General features: G+C 45.9%; 2 protein-coding genes across 3 annotated transcripts; one reads left to right on the plus strand and one right to left on the minus strand.

Annotated features, from left to right (window-relative positions):
• The first annotated feature begins 1,448 nt into the window (after nucleotides 1–1,448).
• Nucleotides 1,449–3,380, plus strand: LOC127325200 (ras-related protein Rab7). The gene is made up of 7 exons (XM_051352283.2): nucleotides 1,449–1,600; nucleotides 1,695–1,721; nucleotides 2,143–2,242; nucleotides 2,344–2,490; nucleotides 2,571–2,651; nucleotides 2,723–2,868; nucleotides 3,025–3,380. Exons 1-7 carry the CDS (start codon nucleotides 1,542–1,544, stop codon nucleotides 3,089–3,091), a joined length of 627 nt encoding a protein of 208 aa, XP_051208243.1. The 5' UTR covers nucleotides 1,449–1,541; the 3' UTR covers nucleotides 3,092–3,380.
• A 3,615-nt stretch (nucleotides 3,381–6,995) lies between these two features.
• LOC127319027 (uncharacterized) lies at nucleotides 6,996–11,152 on the minus strand. Of its 2 annotated transcripts, XM_051349290.2 has the most exons (4): nucleotides 10,528–11,152; nucleotides 9,089–9,295; nucleotides 8,715–8,977; nucleotides 6,996–7,984 (listed from the first exon to the last, which is right to left on the minus strand). In XM_051349290.2, the coding sequence occupies exons 2-4, from the start codon at nucleotides 9,270–9,272 to the stop codon at nucleotides 7,112–7,114; spliced, it is 1,320 nt and encodes a 439-aa protein (XP_051205250.1). In that variant the 5' UTR covers nucleotides 9,273–9,295; nucleotides 10,528–11,152; the 3' UTR covers nucleotides 6,996–7,111. The 2 variants fall into 2 exon arrangements, with proteins under 2 accessions (XP_051205250.1, XP_051205310.1); XM_051349350.2 differs by having other exon boundaries at nucleotides 9,089–11,152.
• Between the last annotated feature and the right edge of the window lie 10,039 nt (nucleotides 11,153–21,191).

Below are 21,191 nucleotides of genomic sequence, written 5' to 3' on the forward strand. Positions count from 1 at the left end.
GTGTGTGGTTTTGTTTTTATTTTCATGCACGAAACTATGTTTGACCGAAGAAAGTATTTCAAAGAGACAAGGCATCAATAAATATGCACCGACATAAGATTTTAAAATCAATAGAAATATATTGTGAATGGAAAATGTTATAGTTGTATACTAAATAATATTACATCTTAAGTATTTGGCGGTAATATTACAAAGTCTACTTTATTAAGTGTAATAGTAAACTATATCGCCCTACTATTAATAAGCAATGGGTCAGTTCCACCAAAACATATGTAGACGGAGGAGTGCACATTGCCAAAGGATTGCAAAGAAGCATTTAAGGTCAAACTTAGGTTACAATAACTAGTTGGACACACCTGAACACTCGAAAGGTTATCACACCGTACACCGCAGAATTAAATGGTTTAAAATTACATTTTATATGAGAAAAACCCATCGCGAGTATGAATAGATATTATCAATCTGATGCTACATCACTCTACCACGGGGGAAATTACTGAAAGCACGAGTAGATTAGCCATTAGAATCATTGTCGAGATAGAGTCATATGTATAGAATGTGCGGCATAGTATATTTTAGAAAAATGATGGCATTGCGAAAGATAGAATTTTTTTCCGTATAATACCAAAATTGCACGTCGAAGTTTCGATCTGTGAAGACATAACGTCTAATGAAAATCGGATAGATGGATTATTAATTGATTATGGCTTATTGGCATGGCATTCACGTGTGGTTCAACATTACCCGTAATGGAGCCTGTAATGGTGAACCTCACGTGTCAAAAAGACATACACCTATGGGGATTTCCAAAATTCATGATATGCAACAACAAATTACCTATCTTTTTTGCATGAGGAAATTAAGCAAATTACACTATTTGGCCATGTGGAGATGAAATATAAGTTATTTTCAGCTAGAATGGCGAAAAATGTGCTTGCAGCAACAAAGATTTGGCCGCTCGTCGTTCGTTCACAGAATTTAAAAGTCACATGGGTGTTGGGACACGTACACATACGGGAGGGACAAAACCGTCAGAAGCACTACACTACGATCTGCGAGCCACCGACCACATAGTGACACGTTTGCAAGCGGATCCCGAAAGTTTCGGCTTTCCACGCACTACCGACAAGCCAGCTGCTCAGCTCGTCTACGCTGGTGTGAGTCAGATCCTCGTGGGAGGATAACATTATTTTTCCGCGTACTGTAGCTCGTTCGAGGATAACCTTTGTTAAAAAAAGCTGCTGCAACTTGCAATCGTTGTGGACGATTTCTCCTGGGCCAGGATGGCCCGCTAAAATCTCGCGGAACCAGCCCGCGAGCTTCAGTAACGGGCCCATGGCCCGCGGGCCTGGCCCATTTACCCATTCGTTCGTTTTCCCGGGCCACCGCCCTCCCCAACTGCCCCAACTCCTTTTCGTCTTTCCCTCGCTCGCCGGGCACCGCCTCGTGACGCAACTGCAAGATAGATAGGGGCGGCGCGGGCAGAGCAGAGCGAGTGATCGCCCACCCGCCGCGTCCATCTCTGGGTAGCTTGCTCGGCCATGGCGTCAACGCCGCCGAGGCGGACGCTGCTCAAGGTCATCGTCCTCGGCGACAGTGGGTCAGCCTTTTCTTCTTGCCTCTGCTTGGGTGTGTTTTGCTTTCGGTTTACCGCCGGCTTGACTTGGGCTTGTTTGGGTCGCGCGCGCGTGCAGGGTTGGCAAGACGTCGCTGATGAACCAGTATCCTTTTCGTACCATCCGTCGGTGCTAGCTTGGCCCGCCTGTTCTTTGACTTCTGTCGATCGGGCACGCGGCGCAGGCAGGCTAGCTACTGATGGTTTAGTCCGGTTTGGCATAGATCCTGTTCATCTGGTTTCTTGGCGATACAAACATACGACTACTTTACTTCAGCAGTAGCTTCAGTTTCAGAGTTCCATACCTGTAGTCTGTAGGTATCGTGGTGACATGTTCAGTAGATGCCTACATTTAGGTGCGTCGCCCCATGATTTACAGGGTTTCGTTCAGCATCAGTCATCAGATGCCGTCTGTCGCAGCCGTGATACATATTTGAGTTTTTGTGAGTGGAACTTTAGGTGCTGCCTGCAAGATGTTCGATCAGGTGAGACGTGCGGTGCTTGGCATTTTCCTTGACACGGATAAGATACGTGCACAAGAAGTTCAGCCAGCAGTACAAGGCGACCATCGGCGCCGATTTCCTCACCAAGGAGGTCCTCATCGAAGACAGGCTCGTCACCTTGCAGGTCGATCCTCTTCTACTGATTACTTTTGACTTCTACACTGCTAAGACTAACGACGACGTGATGGTTAACATCATTCCCGGCCATTTGTTGCTCTGGCGTAGATATGGGATACGGCAGGCCAGGAGAGGTTCCAGAGTCTCGGCGTGGCCTTCTACAGGGGAGCAGATTGCTGCGTGCTTGTCTACGACGTCAACGCTAAAAGATCCTTCAACACGCTCGGTACCTGGCACGACGAGTTCATCAACCAAGTATGCAACCTTTGCCACGACGAATACGGTGTTATTTGTCTGTTGCACTGAAGACACTGAAGGCCGTTTTTCACTTTCAGGCTGGGCCATCCGATCCCAAGCAATTCCCCTTCATTTTAGTCGGGAACAAGGTCGATCTAGACTCTGGAAGCAGACGAGTGGTTAGTTTCTTCAACACTCGACTCTTGTTATAGAACCTATGTTGTGAAATTTATTCACTGTCGCCCTGCAGGTCCCTGAGAAGAAGGCAAAAGACTGGTGTGCCTCCAAGGGCAACATCCCCTACTTTGAAACCTCCGCCAAGGATGACTACAACGTCGACACTGCTTTCCTCTGCATCGCCAAACTAGCCTTGGAGAATGAGCACGATGAAGACATGTAAGTAAAAAAAAAAAAAACGGCGTGCTCTTCTTGGCTAATTGGGCAGGTGTAGAGAGTTCAGTTTATCTTCAGGCCAGGCATGCAGAGCCTGGCAGCACTGCTGTTAATTTTCATAATCTTAACTATTTACACATGTCTCTTTTCTGTCCCCAGCTACTTCCATTCGGTTGCAGAACAAGCCTCTAAAACCGAAGAACAGACAAGCGGATGCGCCTGCTAGCACCTTGCAATCTCAGCTCGGTGGATACAGTTATTTTCAACCAACTCCTTGCAGACCGTAGTTTATTCGTCCCGATGTACTACAATAAAGTTCACAAAGAACCTGTTTAACTTAGATTTGTATAGCCATACTGACTGTACCATTGTTAGTTCCCAACGAAACGGTTGCAAGTTCTACCCGCATCTGTAAACAGTTCCGACGAAGGTATGTGTAGTTGTCGAGCTAATTCTTCTCCAAGGCTTAATATGATTGTAACAGAGCATAGTGTCTACCATGTTAGTCGATGAAATTTTACTCTCATCAAGGGAGACGATGACACTAGGAATGGGACAATTTTCTGGTTTATTTCTCACACAATGTCATAACCAACCTGAGGGTTGGGGATACAGATATATATCTGCTAGCCAGTCACAAATATGCTAGATGCTAGTCTAAGATGATGCTAACTACCAGTTCTTGATGCCTCTAAAAGCAACCAAGGATGATATCCTAATAGCCAGTCCTTCACAAGGACCATGTATGTGCTGCAGGGAGTCCTTCACAGGACTATGTGCAGCAGCATCTCCACAAAGACCATAGTACAAAGACTTATCCAACATCCCCCCCCCCCCCCCCCTAAATCTTGTACGTCGTCTTGTGGGAGTGCTCAGCCATCCCGATCCTGGAGCAGAGTTCCAGGAACTTGATCCTCCCAAGAGGCTTGGTGAGCAGGTCTGCAAGCTAATCTGTGGTCTGCAAGCTAATTTGTGGCTTCGGTTGAGAATGTAGATGGCCATCACCACCGCCTCTTCCTAGAAGATAGACGACATCCCTCTCTTCTTGAGAAGGGCCCGAGCCATCCCCACAACCGTCTAGTTGTGCCGCTCGACAACATCGTTCTGCTGCGGATTGTACGACAGAGAGTAGTGGTGCTGGATTCCTTCATCAGCGCAGTAAGACGCGAATTCAGTTGCCATGAACTCGCCTCCGTGGCAGTATGCAACATGCAGCTTGCGGCCGCACTCCGCCTCCGCAGCAAACTGCACGCGTCTGATGGCGTCCGCCGCCTCTCCATTGCTGCCGAGGACCATCACCCACATGTAGCGGGAGAGGTCGTCGATGAGCAGCAGGAAGTAGCGTCATCCTCCCAGTGTAGCCGGTGTCACCGGGCATCACAAGTCCCCGTGCATGTGCTCGATCGAGCCTCTCCTTAGCTCGGAAGCTCGCCCAGACGTCGCAAAACTGCTCCACATGGTCAAGGCACGGCAGGCGTCGCACCATTTCCGTGTCACTGAGCCGCTTGAGGGCCTCGAAGTGAAGATGCTCAAGCGCTTGTGCCGTCGCCACGCCTCATCGTCCCGACGAGAAGCGAGACAAAGGGGTTGTGCCACTTGCACGTCAAGTATATAGAGGCGATTTGCACTATGGTTACCTTGGCGAGAAGGCGACGATGGCGATCCTAGATGTGTAGGATCCCATGCTAGATCGGCACGCTCGAGACGTTCTCATCCAGCTGTCCCAGGCAGATAATGGAGTTCCTCAGCGCGGGGATGTAGTAGACACCTATGAGCAGCCAATGCCCTCGAGTCTTGGCGGTGAAGGTGATGGAGCCGACACCCTTAATCTCCATGGCGGAGGCATCCCCAAACGTGACGGAGCCTCGCACGTCGGAGTCAATCTCGGCGAAGAACTCCCGTCGACCGGTCATTCGGTGGGTGGCGCCGGTTTCGAGGCACCACTCGCCAGTCTTGTCGTTGCCGGAGCCGTTGCCGAGAAGGGCGTGTGCCTTTGGCTTGTCGAGGTAGAGGAGAGCTGTTGCGGCCGGTGTCGCTGGAAGTAGCTCGATGCTTGCATGCACCATGAACAGAGCTGACTCCTCCTCCGCCCGTGCAACGTGGGCCTGGCCGCGTCGTGGCTGTCGGCAGTCCCTGGTCCAATGGCCGGACCAGCCACAGTTGTGGCAGGTGTCATCCGGTGCCTCCCTGAGCGCCTCCGCGGGCATCACCGTCAGCAGGTCCTTGCGCGCCTTGCCACGCTTGGGGCCACCTGTCGTGGAAGATGACTGCCCCTTCTTCCTGTCACCGTGGCCGGCATCCCACCGCTCCCGAGTGAGGAGTAGCTTCCCACCAGTGGTGATGGGCCCCGAGAGAGGCTGTGGCTCGTCGATGTCGATGACCTTGAGGCGGCCTATCGCCTCCTCGTTCGGCATCGTGGAGAGGTCCATCAGTGATTCGATCGAGCGAGCCATCTGCTTGTACTTCTCGGGGATGCAATGAAAGAGTTTCTCGACAGCTCTCTCTCTCTCCTTGTTGTAGGTATCATCGCCGAACTGCACCATCTTCTGCAGCAGAGTGTTGAGACGGAGAGCAAAATCATCAACGTCCTCACCTGGCTTGAAGGCCATGTTCTCCCACTCCTTGCGAAGTGCCTGCAGTGTCGACTTGCGGGCACGGTCGCTGCTGATACGTGTCGCAACGATGGCGTCCCAAACCTCCTTGGCAGTCCGCTTGTTGGAAAGCGAGAACTGTATCTCGAGTGGGATTGCGGCGATGAGGGCATACAACGCTCGTTGATCCTCATGGTGGTCGACGTCGCCGTACTGGACCGCCTCCCACATGTGCTGCACCTGGAGCCTAATCCTCATGACCGCGGCCCACTCGACGTAGTTGGTTTTTGTGAGGGTAGGCCACCCAGCACCATGACCAATGTCCCTAACCACAGTCCGGACCCCGTAGAGGCCGCGGTCTTGGTCGTCTCAGCGGCCACCGCCGTGCGCGCCTCCTCTGGGAGCGCCATCGCCGTGCGTGCCTCCCCCGGGAGCGCCACCGCCGTGCGCTCCGCCTCCGGGAGTGGCACCGCCGTGCGCGGGGACATGCTCGGCTGCCCACTGCGTCGTCCTCTCTCGTGTTGCCTCCGCGCGGCCTGCGTCGGCGCTACCATCAGCAGAAACGGAGTTGTTGGCGCTGTCGCGCAATACCTCGACCTCCGCTACCGCCTCATGTGCTGCATCCGCTGCCGCTGCTGCTTCTACCTCCGGTCTTGCTACTGCCAGCTCCGCCGTGCCATCCTCGACGCCCTTGCTACTACCACCAGCTCACGCTCCTGTGCAGCGGCGAGCTCAGCCTCCTGCCGACGCCGCGTGCTCGAGGTAACCCAATGTGAGCTCCCCAATGTTGAGAGTGGCCTGCGAACATGGCTAGCCGCTGGGGGGCTGTTACTGACGAGCTGCGGAGGGAGAGAAGTGACCAGGGGCAGCCGGACCTGCTGCTACTACCGCGCTCGGGGAAGCAGATGAGCAGGAAATGCTCAGACTTCATGATATCTTGGCTCTGATACCACTTGTTAGTCGTTGAATTTTTACTCTCATCGAGGGAGAGGATGACACTAGGAGTTGGGGCAATTTTCTGGTTTATTTCTCACATCATACCATAACCAACCTTAGGTTGGGGATACAGATATATACCCCTTGATGTCCCTAAAAGCAGTCAAGACTGCTATCCTATGCTAACAGCGAGTCCTTCACAAGGACCATATATGTGCTGCAAGGACCATGCGTAGCAGCATCTCCACAAAGATCATAGCACAGAGACTTATCCAACATACCACACTGGAAGAATGGATTTCTTACCTCATTTCTCAACATATTCTCGGTAAATATTAGTATATGTAAAGTTTTAGAATCTCAGAGCTATTCTAAGGTCCCGTTTCTGAAACGTGTGCACCATCGTCGTCAATTGGGTTACAGTAAGCTTAACTCCAATCCAAAGTCCAAACCCGAGGACGGCTGCCTTGTCGAGGTGGGACATGGGAACTAATCCACGACTCCAACCCCACGACAATCTTATTCGCGAGAATAGACACAATTCCAGGATTTAGTTTGTGAATCTGATTTAGCCAGAGGGTTGGATTGGGTTCACAGGCAAGCTTGTGAATGTGGCCGATGCATGTTTGTCTTGTTTTTGAGAGCCTGACAAGACATGCCCTCTAACATTACAGAGTTCAACCATCAGAATTAACATAGCATAAAGAAAATACAAACACTCAGTTAATTCTAGAAAACCCCCACCGGTAATCAGGCTCTTGATAACCCTTTGGAAGGAGAGTATATCTATGGAAGAAATCAGTACGCTCCGGCATATCAGGAACAGCAGTCCAATTGACCTTCACTTTCAATTTGCAGGAACCATTCTCCCAGATAGTCTCTCGTAGAGGGTATCTAAGAGTGACGACATTCTTAGGATCCTCCTCTTCATCGTCCTCTTGTGCTTCATCTTGCTCTTGCTCTTCGTCTTGCTCCTCTTCGTCTTCCACTTGCGCTACATCTTGCTCCTGCTCTTCGTCTTGCTCCCCTTCCTCTTCATCATCATCATCCACTTGCTCAGACCTCTGATAGTCCTCATCCTCAATCTCACAGCCGGCATCAAGAAAACAAACATACAACACCAGTTTTTCATCTTCCTCCAATGCTGGGTCTTCTACATACCCCTTGACAGCAACCAGATTACAATTTAACACAAGAGAGCCATTTCCACTCACCAAGCCCCCGCTAGACGGCACACTACTATCATATACAACCATATGCTGTCTATAGTTTCTAGTAGTCCCAGCTGTTATTTTACCATCGTAGTGGACAACTGTGGCATCATGCCCTTCCTTCACAACATTGACTTCGATGCTAGCTGCCACTGGAAGTGACACACGTTCTAATACCAATTTCACTGTACTCTGGAAACTAGGTAGCTGATAGATGATGCGCTTGTGATACGGGTTGTAATAGTGCGATATTACACCTTTGCTAAACTGCACTCCTGTATCATGCTCACCCTCGCCCTTGATCTTTAGATCGAACTCAAAATACATCCAAGCTAATGTAACCAGTGCTCGGTATGGACCTGTCAGAGCTAACATATCCTTCTGCACAAGGGTTTAGAAAAACAGTTAGAATCAAAACATGACTCTGGGTAGCTGAACAATCTTATAAAGTTCGACATGAAAACCATGAGTAGCCAGATGAATTTGAATGATTCCAAAATTATACTACTAAACATCACTCCTGCTACTACTGCACTACTGTTCCTAGAACACCTAGACATTTGTGACATATGGTGAAATGAGGTAGACATAACACATTTTACGACTAAAACATATCAACATTAAAGACACTTCCTGATTGAAAAAATAAATCCAACTTTACATGGGAACAGATTAAATGAGTAACAGGACCTCAGTGGAGAAATCTCACAGAAAATAGAAGTGTTGTTCGACAATGAAAAAGCAGATTATTAGGAAGCTATATGGAGAAAACAACAGCTTGGATATGATGACAACCTGGTAACAATATAAAATTCCGATTAAAATGCATTTAAAGGCTCAAATTGAAATGGAAATCCATCAAACTGTTTTGTTGACAAAGTGTATCCAATAAGTATCTGAATCGTGGTATTTGCACCAAAAATTATTTCAGTGAACATATTGCACTAGACAACTAATTGCATTCGTGTAAGCATAAACATGGCTACATAACATTATGGGTAATATTCAAGGTGCAGAGCCGAGTTACATGTGAAGTGGATAAATACATCATCTGAAATTGATTACTATATACATTGAATCAAGTGAGCAAATACAATCAAGGAAGAAATACCTCCGAGTTGATGAGCTGGGCATCCATCCTTTCACGATCGAACAGAAAGACGCATTTGTGGTCAACCTCGTCCCTCGCAATAACTTTACCATAAACCTCAATTGGATAAGTGTAATCAGGACCAGCTCGGACCACCCTCAGGGAAATGACGTTGATGGATGAATCTGCCATCTCAAAATGTTCATTTGTTGTAACATATGTAGACAACAACTTCCGTGGCCGTGACGGGTCAGGTTGATACGGTGGCCCAAGTGGAACATTTGCTGTAAATCAATCAATAGCAGAGAACACGAATCAGGAAAACAAGAGGATGAATGCTACAAAATCAATAGCTAAACCTAGAACGGCTGTGATTTCTGAATGTAGATACTCACACTTCTCATCAAGGTCAAATCCGGCTAGGTGGAAGCTGCAGAATCGGCTGGGGACGAGAAGCTCCTTCTTCGGATCGTAGACTATCAGCGCCTCGACTCTTTCCTTGTGCATAGCATCCAGTTTGCACTTATCCGTGCCCTCCACCAGTTCACTGAACGTGGGCGGGCGGATCGGGTACCCCATCTCACCAACCGAACAGCAAGGTTCTGGCCGCAAGCAATCACATACACTCAGCGAAAAAACACGAATCCATTTTTTTCTTGGTGCCTTGTTTCTTTTCTTATTGTTTCCTCTTTACTATCAATCCTTGCTAACAATAGTAATATCAGTACAAGAACTGTAAAATAAGAAAAATTACAAAACAAAGTCTTTGGACCATCTAGAGAAGACTACACGCACTCGAACGAGCCAAAGGCAGAAATAGAGATTTGGTGCACATAGGCACGCTCTCGGTTTTAAAGAAAAATCAAAAAAAAAAAATTTAAGTTTCAAAAATTCTGGAAAAAATATGTATGTAATTAATGATGTATCCCATAAAAGTGAAAAAAATTAATTTCAAATACTTTATAATTTGAACTACACAAAAATAACAAAAAGTGTAGATCTTAGTAGTACAATTTCAAATCTCTAAACCATATCAGATTTTGTCTTTTTTATCCAGCACAAAATAAAAATAATTTTAGGTTGAGATTTGCATGATTGTGAGATGTATCACTCACAATCTCCAGAATTATTTTTAGATTTTTCTATAACTTGTAAAAGTATTTTTTAAATGACGAGAGCACTGGAGATCAAGAGCCAAAAACACTTTCGCCCCTTCCTTATTGGAGTCAAACAAATCTTGTCGTAATAGAGTTTGTTGTACTAGATAGATGAAAAGTTGTCGTGTTAAGGCCCTAAAAAACCAACATAAGAGAGCAGCAACCATCGTCGATGAAGAGAAACGTAGATTAGAAGAAATACGGACCAAATCCAACGAGATCCGTCGGAGACAAACCTCACACACCCTCCGACGAATCTAGATACATAACATGAACAGAGGCTAGGCGGAAGGATTTTATTCCATTTTCAGCAAATCGCTAACGCCACTTCTTTCTAGATAAAACACAAATCCTAATTAGATTTAGAAAAACAACAAAAAACAGAGCCCTCCCTCTGCCAAGGTCCGGGATCCATCAATCGATGAATGATGGAATGGGTGACCTATGCAGGCAAAACGTAGATACTACCACCTATGGGCTATGGCAACACTTGCCGCAACAACAAAGGGGGTGGTTACGAAACTTCAAACAAGACTTGTGATCTGCTAATGGGAACTTCCATAATCTTTGGTTTCTCGTCCGCACCCCAGATCGTGCGGGGGAGGAAGGACTGAAATTTCGTTGTTCATGTCCATAGATAAAACAAATAAGAAGAGGGAACCAGTCGCGAAAAGTACCCGTGGTGAGGATCCGACTGCCGCCGGCGCCGACGCACAAAGACGAGGTTAGCGAGGACGGTGGGGTTGGGAGAGGTCCGGCCGCTGGCCCAGCTCCTATGGCCCACTAGTCCGACGCATCGGCGAAAGGCTAAAGAAAAAAAAATGGCGAGTCCTATTTGATGGGAGCTCCTATGCGCCGAGACTCCTATTTAGTAGACGTTTAGGATCTCTATCTGTGTTTACCGACGACTTTTATACCATTGTAGATCACCGGCATAGCTCCATCTCTATTTTCTTCCACCTCTACATCAACCTTCATGCGTCCTTCAACCTCGCTTTGGTAGTATTTGTTATAGTCAGCGCACAATCAATCTACCAAGCATCAAGCAATCACAACAAGAAGACAACATCAAGATTTGTTAACGCAGTTCGGTGACCTCGTCTTCTCCACGGGACATGACTATTACAACACCTTGCTTCCTTGAGCGCCTACACAACCCTCCAGCTCCCCTTGCGAGTTACATTGTGTGACACCCCTCACATTATATATAAGCCATATGCTACAAGAGTCTGACTCTAGTACTACTCGTATCCTATCCACAATACAACGCAAATCCAAATATAACCTAAATTGTACACTAATATTGGACACAACCTAAACAACTCCTATTATTCTTCGTATGCTTGACCTTTATATCTATATACACATCAGTTTGCTTCCATAGATCCCAAATCTTTCTATTCTTAATAGGTGATTCCATTTCTCTTTACATGCAGTCTATCCACCTCATCAAGCATCTCTGACCAATCATAACTTGCCATGTCATTTAAGCCTCCCACATCATCTCCACCACGTCATCCACCGCAGCACAACAAAATAATTATTGTATAACTCTCTCCTGTTAGTACTAATACCAAATAACGTCACACCACCAACGACCTTATCTTTCAGTCTAGCCCAGGACTATTCGTCTTCTCCATCGAAGGCATCTGAATCCATCTCTTACTCTTCCTATTCTCCATTAATCTCCACGACCTTGCAATCTCTTCCTCTCCTCAACGATCTGCGGGATAAATAATGGTACAGGAAACCAATGGAGATATACGAGGAGATCATGCATATTTCCCATTTAAAGTCTGATCTGCACCTCGGTCCGCTTTGCTCGCATCGTCCTCCATTACGGGTGGGCGTCTTCAATCTTCTCCTCTTCCTATGCTCAATCCATAATATTTCAAGCTCCCCTACATTTTAGTTGTGTACTGGTACATACCCGATCTGATTTCATCTCTTATTTCATCGTTTGATTTTGTTCTTTTTTTGGCTCTGCAGTCCAATGAGATTCACGATTGAAGACGACACCCATTCATGGCTAACCTCTGTGAGCGAGAGCTATGCTCCTTCGTCTTCATAAAATCCTCTCTACCACCACATGTGTTAATCTCCTCCTTAATCTAGGGCCTCTTCGTATCCGTCACTACTTGCAGGAACAAGGACGACGACTTGAAGCCCACCTTGGGCTAGATGTGAGAAACATTGACTCTTAGCATCGAGGACTCCTGATATGGGGTGGCCCGATCTTCTCAGTAAGCAACGGTGGTGATGATGATCACGGGGTGAACACAACGGGGATAACTTGATAAAGTGGATGGTAACTTGTATGACGCAACGAGATCTCTTGATTGGTCCCTTTCGCCAATTCAACAGCTCTCAACCCTGCATGGCGCGGTAACCCATATTCCAAGAATTCACCTCGGATGGATCGGCCACGCGACATGGAGCTGCGCTTCACCCTAACCACGTTCCTAGAATTCACCTCGGATGGATCGCGGTTCGCGGTCTTGAATGTGTATGCCCCCTGCGACTCCGCCCTGTGTGGAGAGTTCCTCGATGAGTTGCGCTCTCTCGCGTCTCTCTGCTCCCTTCCTTGGCTCCTCGTGGGTCACTTCAACGTGACCCGCTCTGCATCGGAGAAGAACAACCACCACTTCGACACCGCGACCACTGAGGCATTGAATGATTTAATCGAGAAGTTGGTGCTCCAAGAACTGCCCCTCCTCGATCGCCTGTTCACTTGGACGAACAACAGAGAGGTTCCCACTCTCGTGCGCCTCGACCACATTCACCTATCCCCACTGGAGCGAGTCGTTGTTCAACTCGACGCTGTGTTCGCTCGTCCACAACACCTCCGATCACGTGCCGCTGTTGGTGGAGGCCACTTCTCGTGCTCCGGCCTCCTAGTTTTTTCGGTTAGAAAATTCTGGGCTACCTCCCTGGACTATCGAGCCTTGGTGGAATATGTTTGGGCCAGGCCGTCAAATCAGATTGCCGCACGTGGCCGTCGCCCTTCGCGTAAGCTGAAATGGTCCGCGGAGTCGAAGAAATGGTCCAGGTCCAGGCTCAAGCCCGGTGCGGTTATTTCGTACTGCAGGGATGTTATTTCCCTCCTGGACCTGGTGGAGGAATCTCGTGCACTCTCTCGTGCTGAATCCCTCCTTCGTTCCCTCGTCAAGACGCGAATGCATCTGCGCGGTTGCGGCGGAGCCAAATAAAGGTCCTTCACTCCGATGGTCACACCATGACAAACCATGGTGATAAGGAGCGGGTACTACATGCCTTCTGGTCAGCGCTTCTCGGGACAACGTCGACTGTTTTTTTGGATCCTAACCTTGCTGCGCTACTGCCGCATATCGCTGGGTTGTCCGCTCTCGAGCTTCCTTTTTCTGAGGAGGAATTGAAGAAAGTCCTATGGTCGATGCCCTCCGACACCCAGGTCCCAACGGCTTTGGTCCCACGTTCTTCAAGGCCTTCTGGCCCATGGTGAAGGACGATCTTCTGAGCTTTGTTACGGAATTCCACAGCGGAGGTGCCCACCTCTCCTCGTCAACCAGGCTTTTATTGCGCTCCTCCCCAAGACCGCGGAGGTGGTCACTGCGGATGGTTTTCACCCCATCTCGCTTCAGAACTGTGTCATGAAGATCATCACCCGCATCCTTACGACGCGACTCTAGCAGTTCATCGATCAGCTTGTTGCCTTTGAGCAGTCTGGCTTCATTGTTGGACACTACATTACCTACAACCTTGTACGCCGCAGAGCTTGCGCAGTGCTATCGCCTACGTGATGCCCCTACCATCGCCCTCAAGCATGACTTTAAGAAGGTGTTCGACTCCATGAACTAGTGCTCCCTCGATGCTATCCTTGAGGCTCGCATGGCTTTGGCTCGTTGTTCCACACCTGGATTCGCGAGCTCTTGACCTCGGGGAAGGCTCCGTTCTTCTCAACGGTGTCCCGGGGAGGTGGATGGAGTGCAAGAATAGGCGCCACATGTGTTGTTGTTTAATGATGTTAAATATTCCCAATTCATGTTAATTTTCACATGGTAGATGCTGATAAATCAAAAGTCTATGGTTAATTTTCAGAGGCCATTTGAATATTTCTTCATCACATAGCATGTACCTGATGGTAGGTATCATTTTATTCTATGTTGTGTGCACAAATTAAGCTTTTACAAAAAAAATTAGGGAACTGAAATTAAGCTTTTACAAAGAAAATTGTTGCTCTGATTTATCTAAATTGCCAGCATTGCTATGTGACACCGTTGATTCATTCTTTCCTTGAAACTCATGCCCCATTGCCGACAGATCAGATCATTCTTCTCCCCAACGAGTTGGACGTCATAAAGTATGCATATATATGTTCAAATGGAGCAGCGTTTCATCAATATGCAGGTATCCACTTAAGAATTATATATCATCGGTCTGGCATTATATAAAATGTTGAGGTTTACCAGTATGATTCTGCTATTTATCCTTTTAGACTGAATTTATTAGTTTTTCCATTTCCAATTGAAAATGAATAGTACAAGTAGAAGTCATAGTTGGATTATCATATATTTAATAATTTTACACCTTATTTTTTTGTTGACGTTTGATGCACTATACCGATTATTACCCCCTGAATTACGTTTCTTGCCATGCAGTTTTATAAAGGAAATGACAATATAATTTCTTGCCATGCACTATACCTATTCGCCGCTCATTGCAGGAGCGATTCGCTCCCGCTCAAGCGACGGATAGGGTGGGCCGGCCCATTAACGCCTAGCACGTACAGTTTTTTCCTTTTGTTTTCTTTTTTCAATTTTTTTAAGTTTTTCCGGTTTTTGATGGTTTCTTTTTTGTTTTTGCTGCGTTGGTTTTACTGATTTCGAAATTTGTTCAGATTTTTTTTGTTCTTATTAAAAAAATTCATATTATATTTGTTCAAAATCAAAATTGTTCAAATTTGTAATTTGTTTGATTTTGAATTTTGTTAAAATTTAAAATTTGTTCAAATATAAAGTTTGTTCGATATAATTTTTTTATTGTTCTGTTCTTATTTTTTCGATTTTGAATTTTGTTCCGTTTTGAATTTTGTTCAGATTTTGAAAAAAAACTGATAAGTGAAATAGTTGAACGAGATCCAGACGGCTATGTTAAATGGGCCGAGCCCATATTTTTCCTGGGAGCAATCCCCTGCGTGGACCCGAATCGTAATCATCACGTAAAACGATGAATAGGAGTTGCCGGTGTATAGGATTTACGTGAATTCAGTGGATAGTTCAGATTATTAAGTGAAGAACATTAGGCACGGGCAGGTCGAGCAAGATGTAATTATTGCTAAAAATATGAAATTAATAGTACCAGGCCAAGTCCCATGAATTGCCGAGAAGCAATGCAGGCCCCAGGAAATCCCCACGCCGCCTCGAGCGGGGGCTGCTGTATTCTGACCTGATCGGCACGGACCAGGCGTCGCACAGCCGCCAAGCGGGTTGTTGGCCGGCCCAACATTTCCTTTTTTTTTATTATTTAATTTATTGCTTTTTCGTTATTTCTGTTCTATTTTTTTACTTTTTCCAAAAGCTGATTCTTTTTAGATCCGTTTTTAAATCTAGAATTTAAATTTATTTTTTTCTAAAATTTAAATATTTTTAGAATTTGAACTTTTTTTTAAGATTGAACATTTTCAGATTTTTTATTTTTTTATCGAAATTTGAACATTTTTCAAACTAACATTATTTTAAATTATAACATTTTTCACGTCTGAACGGTTTTCAAGTTTGAACGGTTTTCAGATTTGAACATTTCTTAATTCAAACGAATTTTCAAATTTGAACATTTTTTAATTTGATTAGTTTTTAAATTTAAAATTTAAAATATCTGAAAAAGAAAAACCGGAAAGAGAAATGAAAAATAGAAAACAGAAAGAAAAATAGAAAAGAAAAGAGAAAAGGAAAAAAGGAAACAGAAAGTAGAGAAAAAAAACCCAAAAAAATCCTACCTGGCCAGGACCACACCCGCGCGGGGGGTTTGCGGTGGCCGGTAGCCACCGACCTGGTCGATATATAGGTTTTCCCGCCTCCAGCGAGCACGCCACCGCCTCCACATCCACCAGCAACCATGGCCGCTGCCACCGCCGCCTCCAGCGAGCACGCCGCCGCCTCCACATCAGCCAGCCACCACGCCGCCGCCTCCATCGGGTACGCCGCCACCTCCATCTACCCCACGGCCGCTTCCCACACGGACGATCATGACACCGCCTGTATGCCGCACGTGGCCACCCGCCCACACGCCAGAGCACTCTGCCACCAGCTCAACAACATTCGTTGCCTCCTCCACACCGAAAGCCCGTCTGTGGACCACGAACGACGCTGCCGAACCCCTCTCCTTCACAGGTCTGCCTTCGATGACACGACACTTGACGCCCTGTTCGATTTGTGGTTTACTTCCAGGTGCGTTACTGAATGTAGTCATACTAATTCTAATTTCCTAGCAGATATGAGCACCCAATTAGATGAGCCCTTATTCTGTTATTCAGCAAGTGACCCAGGAAAGCATTCATGTATGGAGATTGCTCGTGCAACATGACGCTCTGGCTCTGCTTTGAATTCTCTGCATACTTACCGTACTGACAAGCATCACTAAAATGGAAATAAATTAGAATTATCACATTATGTTGCTTAATGCTTACGAATCAGTTTTTTATACAGATGAAGCAGTTTGATTTTTTTAAATCAATTTATCAATGTCGATGACACAACCAGTACACGTGAAAACCCCAAAAGCCATTGATGTATGGAGATGATATGACCGTCATCTCTTTTAGTTTTAGTTGAATTTACTGAAGTGAAGTGTTCTGTCACTTAAATCTGCAAATCAATAATCAACCCAACCTAGATATCCATTCTAATTACTCGTTTTATTGTCATCCTACGAGGCCCTAGTATACTAATTCTCACTGGATATGATTCTGAAGTAAAAACTAAGTGGACGAAAGAAAGAAGTGGTAGCTGGTAAGGAATTTAAAGTAAACATTCACAACTGTTTGATGCTCAAGTTTACATTAGTATTCTTAATGCTCAAATTTGTGTGTTTGATTTGCTGGAAATAGCTGGATGCAACAACTGATCAGGTTAAAGATGAAGCAACGAATGTTGGTTCCCAGGCTCGAAATCTGAAGCTTCCTTTTCGTGAGGTAGATGTGGAGGAGAATCTGGAGCTGCTCAGGAGGCAGTTGGGTCTTGAGCTACCCCGCACCCCCGCACCCCAACCCTCCCGCCGCCGCCGCAGGCAGCGCCGTGATACGTCTCAAACGTATCTATAATTTCTTATGTTCCATGCTACTTTTATGATGATACTCACATGTTTTATATACGCTTTATGTCATTATTATGCATTTTTCGGCACTAACCTATTGACGAGATGCCGAAGAGCCAGTTGCCGTTTTCTGCTGTTTTTGGTTTCAGAAATCCTACAAAGGAAATATTCTCGGAATTGGACGAAATCAACGCCCAGGGTCTTATTTTTCCACGTAGCTTCCAGAAGACCGAAGGGGATACGAAGTGGGGCGACGAGGCGCCCAGACCATAGGGCCGCGCGGCCAAGGGTGGGCCCGCGCCGCCCTATGGTGTGGGGCCCTCGTGCCTCCACCGAGTCTGCCCTTCCGCCTATTTATTCCCTCCGTCGCGAAAACCCTATTACCGAGAGCCACGATACGGAAATACTTCCAGAGACGCAGCCGCCGCCAATCCCATCTCAGGGGATTCAGGAGATCGCCTCCGGCACCCTGCCGGAGAGGGGAATCATCTCCCGGAGGACTCTTCATCACCATGATTGCCTCCGGATTGATGTGTGAGTAGTTCATCCTTGGACTATGGGTCCATAGCAGTAGCTAGATGGTTGTCTTCTCCTCATTGTGCTATCATGTTAGATCTTGTGAGCTGCCTATCATGATCAAGATCATCTATTTGTAATGCTACATGCTGTGTTTGTTGGGATCCGATGAATATGGAATACTATGTCAAGTTGATTATCAATCTATCATATATGTGTTGTTTATGTTCTTGCATGCTCTCCGTTGCTAGTAGAGGCTCTGGCCAAGTTGATACTTGTAACTCCAAGAGGGAGTATTTATGCTCGATAGTGGGTTTATGCCTCCATTAAATCTGGGACAGTGACAGAAAGTTCTAAGGTTGTGGATGTGTTGTTGCCACTAGGGATAAAACATCAATGCTTTATCTAAAGATATTTGTGTTGATTACACTACGCACCATACTTAATGCAATTGTCTGTTGTTTGCAACTTAATACTGGAAGGGTGCGGATGCTAACCCGAAGGTGGACTTTTTAGGCATAGATGCATGCTGGATAGCGGTCTATGTACTTTGTCGTAATGCCCTGATTAAATCTCATAGTAGTCATCATGATATGTATGTGCATTATTATGCCCTCTCTATTTGTCAATTGCCCAACTGTAATTTGTTCACCCAACATGCTATTTCTTGTTGGAGAGACACCACTAGTGAACTGTGGACCCCGGTCCATTCTTTTACATCTGAAATACAATCTACTGCAATACTTGTTCTCTACCGTTCTTCGCAAACAAACATCATCTTCCACACTATACATTTAATCCTTTGTTTACAGCAAGCCGGTGAGATTGACAACCTCACTGTTACGTTGGACAAAGTATTTTGATTGTGTTGTGCAGGTTCCACGTTGGCGCCGGAATCTCTGGTGTTGCGCCGCACTACACTCCGCCACCAACAACCTTCACGTGATCCTTGACTCCTACTGGTTCGATAACCTTGGTTTCTTACTGAGGGAAAACTTGCTGCTGTATGCATCACACCTTCCTCTTGGGGTTCCCAACGGATGTGTACTTCACGCGTATCAAGCTCTTTTTCTGGCGCCGTTGCCGGGGAAATCAAGACACGCTGCAAGGGGAGTCTCTCACTTCCAATCTCTTTACTTTGTTTTTGTCTTGCTTTACTTTATTTTATTTACTGCTTTGTTTGTTCTCTATATCAAAAATACAAAAAAATTAGTTACTTGCTTTTACTTTATTTACTGTCTTGTTTGCGTTCTCTATATTAGAAACACAAAAAATTTAGTTACTTGCATTTACTTTATTTAGTTTGCTTCATTTACTACTGCTAAAATGGGTACCCCTGAGAATACTAAGTTGTGTGACTTCACTAGCACAAATAATAATGATTTCCTATGCACACCTATTGCTCCACCTGCTACTACAGCAGAATTTTATGAAATTAAACCTGCTTTACTGAATCTTGTTATGAGAGAGCAATTTTCTGGTGTTAGTTCTGATGATGCTGCTGCCCATCTTAATAATTCTGTTGAACTTTGTGAAATGCAAAAGTATAATGATGTAGATGGTGACATTATAAAATTAAAATTGTTTTCTTTCTCTTTAAGAGAGAGCTAAAGATTGGTTGCTATCTTTGCCTAAGAATAGTATTGATTCATGGACTAAATGTACAGATGCTTTCATTGGTAGATATTATCCTTCTGCTAAAATTATATTTTTGAGAAGAAGCATAATAAATTTTAAGCAATTGGATAATGAGCATGTTGCCCAAGCATGGGAAAGAATGAAATCTTTGGTCAAGAATTGCCCTACCCATGGACTGACTACTTGGATGATCATCCAAACCTTTTATGCAGGATTGAATTTTTCCTCGCGGAACCTATTGGATTCAGCTGCTGGAGGTACTTTTATGTCCATCACCTTGCGCCCCGCAACAAAGTTTCTTGATGATATGATGAGGTTGTGGCATAGCCCCCAATATCTATCACGCGTAGTCCGTCGTATATGCCACTTGATTCGAGAACCATGCGACGATGCAACTATGTCTGTTGGTTGACCTCCCGGATGTGGTATGTTAATACACCAAGGGAAAGTATTGCCCGAGGATCGCAAGCAAAGATCTCTGAGGTTACGAAATAGGGCCTCGACATCCAGCACGCGTGGACCCTCGAATAGGCCACCAGATCTGAGAACCAGGCGACGATGCCGACCGTGCCCGCTAGTTGAACTCATTTTAGCATACCGACACCACTGTTGTTCACCTTCTCCTCCAGGATCCGCTCCCAGAACCGGTAAGATGACAAGGAGAAGCCGATGTCGGTCCAGAGCTCCTCGAGCTCCACTTGCACCGTGACACTGCCCCGTGACTCTGATTCTTCCTCCTCCTCAGCATCCTCAGGGCGAACCCCTAGAACTGGACGAGAACTCCGGTGAGGCAACCACGGTCACGGCGAGACTTGCGGCACCAACGTCAGCTGACGCATGCGGGTTGCTGTCACTCCAAGTTGAAATTTCTAGTGGTGTGATGCCACCCAATCAACATACGCATTACACAAAATTATTTGCCATACGTATGTCACGAATTTCATTTATCATGTAAATGTAACTACATGATCCTACATAATAGAACTTGAACTACTCAGTTATTATCCAAAACCTTGTCTACCTTTCGGTGGTACCTGATCGACTGTTTTTTCCGTCGAAAAATGAGAAAAAAGCTCTTTTTATCAGCACCTTGGCGTTTTTATGAAAATGGATGTATTGAGCAGCCAAATAATATGGTAGGATTGAGTTGATAATTCACCGCAAGACGCAAACTAAAAGAAGGCTAATCTTGCAATAATAGTCTTCCCCAAATTTGCACAGATAGTTCAATGGTTCGGGATGTAGCATCATAGCCAAACAGGAAGGAAGGCACATCACATCAGCATCGTGGAAGACTTCATTGGTAAGCTGAAAGGGGCTGAAGAAAGGGAATCAGGAATCCAAAGGAAAGGGAATCAACCGAATCCAAAATTTTGCTGGCTTCGTCGACAAGTGGTGTCGGGACTGAAGAAAGGGAATCAGGAATCCAAGGAAACAAGAGGATTGAGAAAAAGTGCCTTATTATGCGCGTTGCGTCAAAAAGAATTGTTGTGATTTAAAGGGGTTGATAGAGATTTAATTAAGCTTGTTTGTTTGCCAATGCGGGCTCCCTCCACCAATTATATATTCAAGAAAGAACCGCGGTCTGGTGCAAATATGCAATGCAAGTCGTGATGGAGATTGTGCGTATACGTTTACTACGAGGCAATCGCGCACCGAACGTCCAACTATTTCCAGCTGCCACAGCCTCACACGTCTTTGCAACTTCTTATGTCTTTGCAAAAACGATCATATTTTGTCGTACTACCATGTATATGCATGGGCGGATCCAGCTTGTTGGCAAGGGGGGCAGCTGCCCCCCCCCCCCCCCCTCAATTGGTAATTCTCCTTGCAATAGTACTCCTAAAAAGTGATTTGCCCCCACTTAAAAAGAAAATTTACACCTATAAGCATATTT

Source organism: Lolium perenne, chromosome 1 (assembly GCF_019359855.2).
Source record: "Lolium perenne isolate Kyuss_39 chromosome 1, Kyuss_2.0, whole genome shotgun sequence".
NCBI classification, from domain to species: Eukaryota; Viridiplantae; Streptophyta; class Magnoliopsida; order Poales; family Poaceae; genus Lolium; species Lolium perenne.

Coding starts and splice junctions, on each gene's coding strand:
- LOC127319027 (XM_051349290.2), bottom strand. CDS start 9,272: ATGGGGTACCCGATCCGCCCGCCCACGTTCAGTGAACTGGTGGAGGGC. Junction 8,978..9,088: donor ATTTGACCTTGATGAGAAGT/GTGAGTATCTAC, acceptor ATTGATTTACAG/CAAATGTTCCACTTGGGCCA. Junction 7,985..8,714: donor CCCAGCTCATCAACTCGGAG/GTATTTCTTCCT, acceptor ACCCTTGTGCAG/AAGGATATGTTAGCTCTGAC.
- LOC127325200 (XM_051352283.2), top strand. CDS start 1,542: ATGGCGTCAACGCCGCCGAGGCGGACGCTGCTCAAGGTCATCGTCCTC. Junction 2,491..2,570: donor ACGACGAGTTCATCAACCAA/GTATGCAACCTT, acceptor TTTCACTTTCAG/GCTGGGCCATCCGATCCCAA. Junction 2,652..2,722: donor ACTCTGGAAGCAGACGAGTG/GTTAGTTTCTTC, acceptor GTCGCCCTGCAG/GTCCCTGAGAAGAAGGCAAA.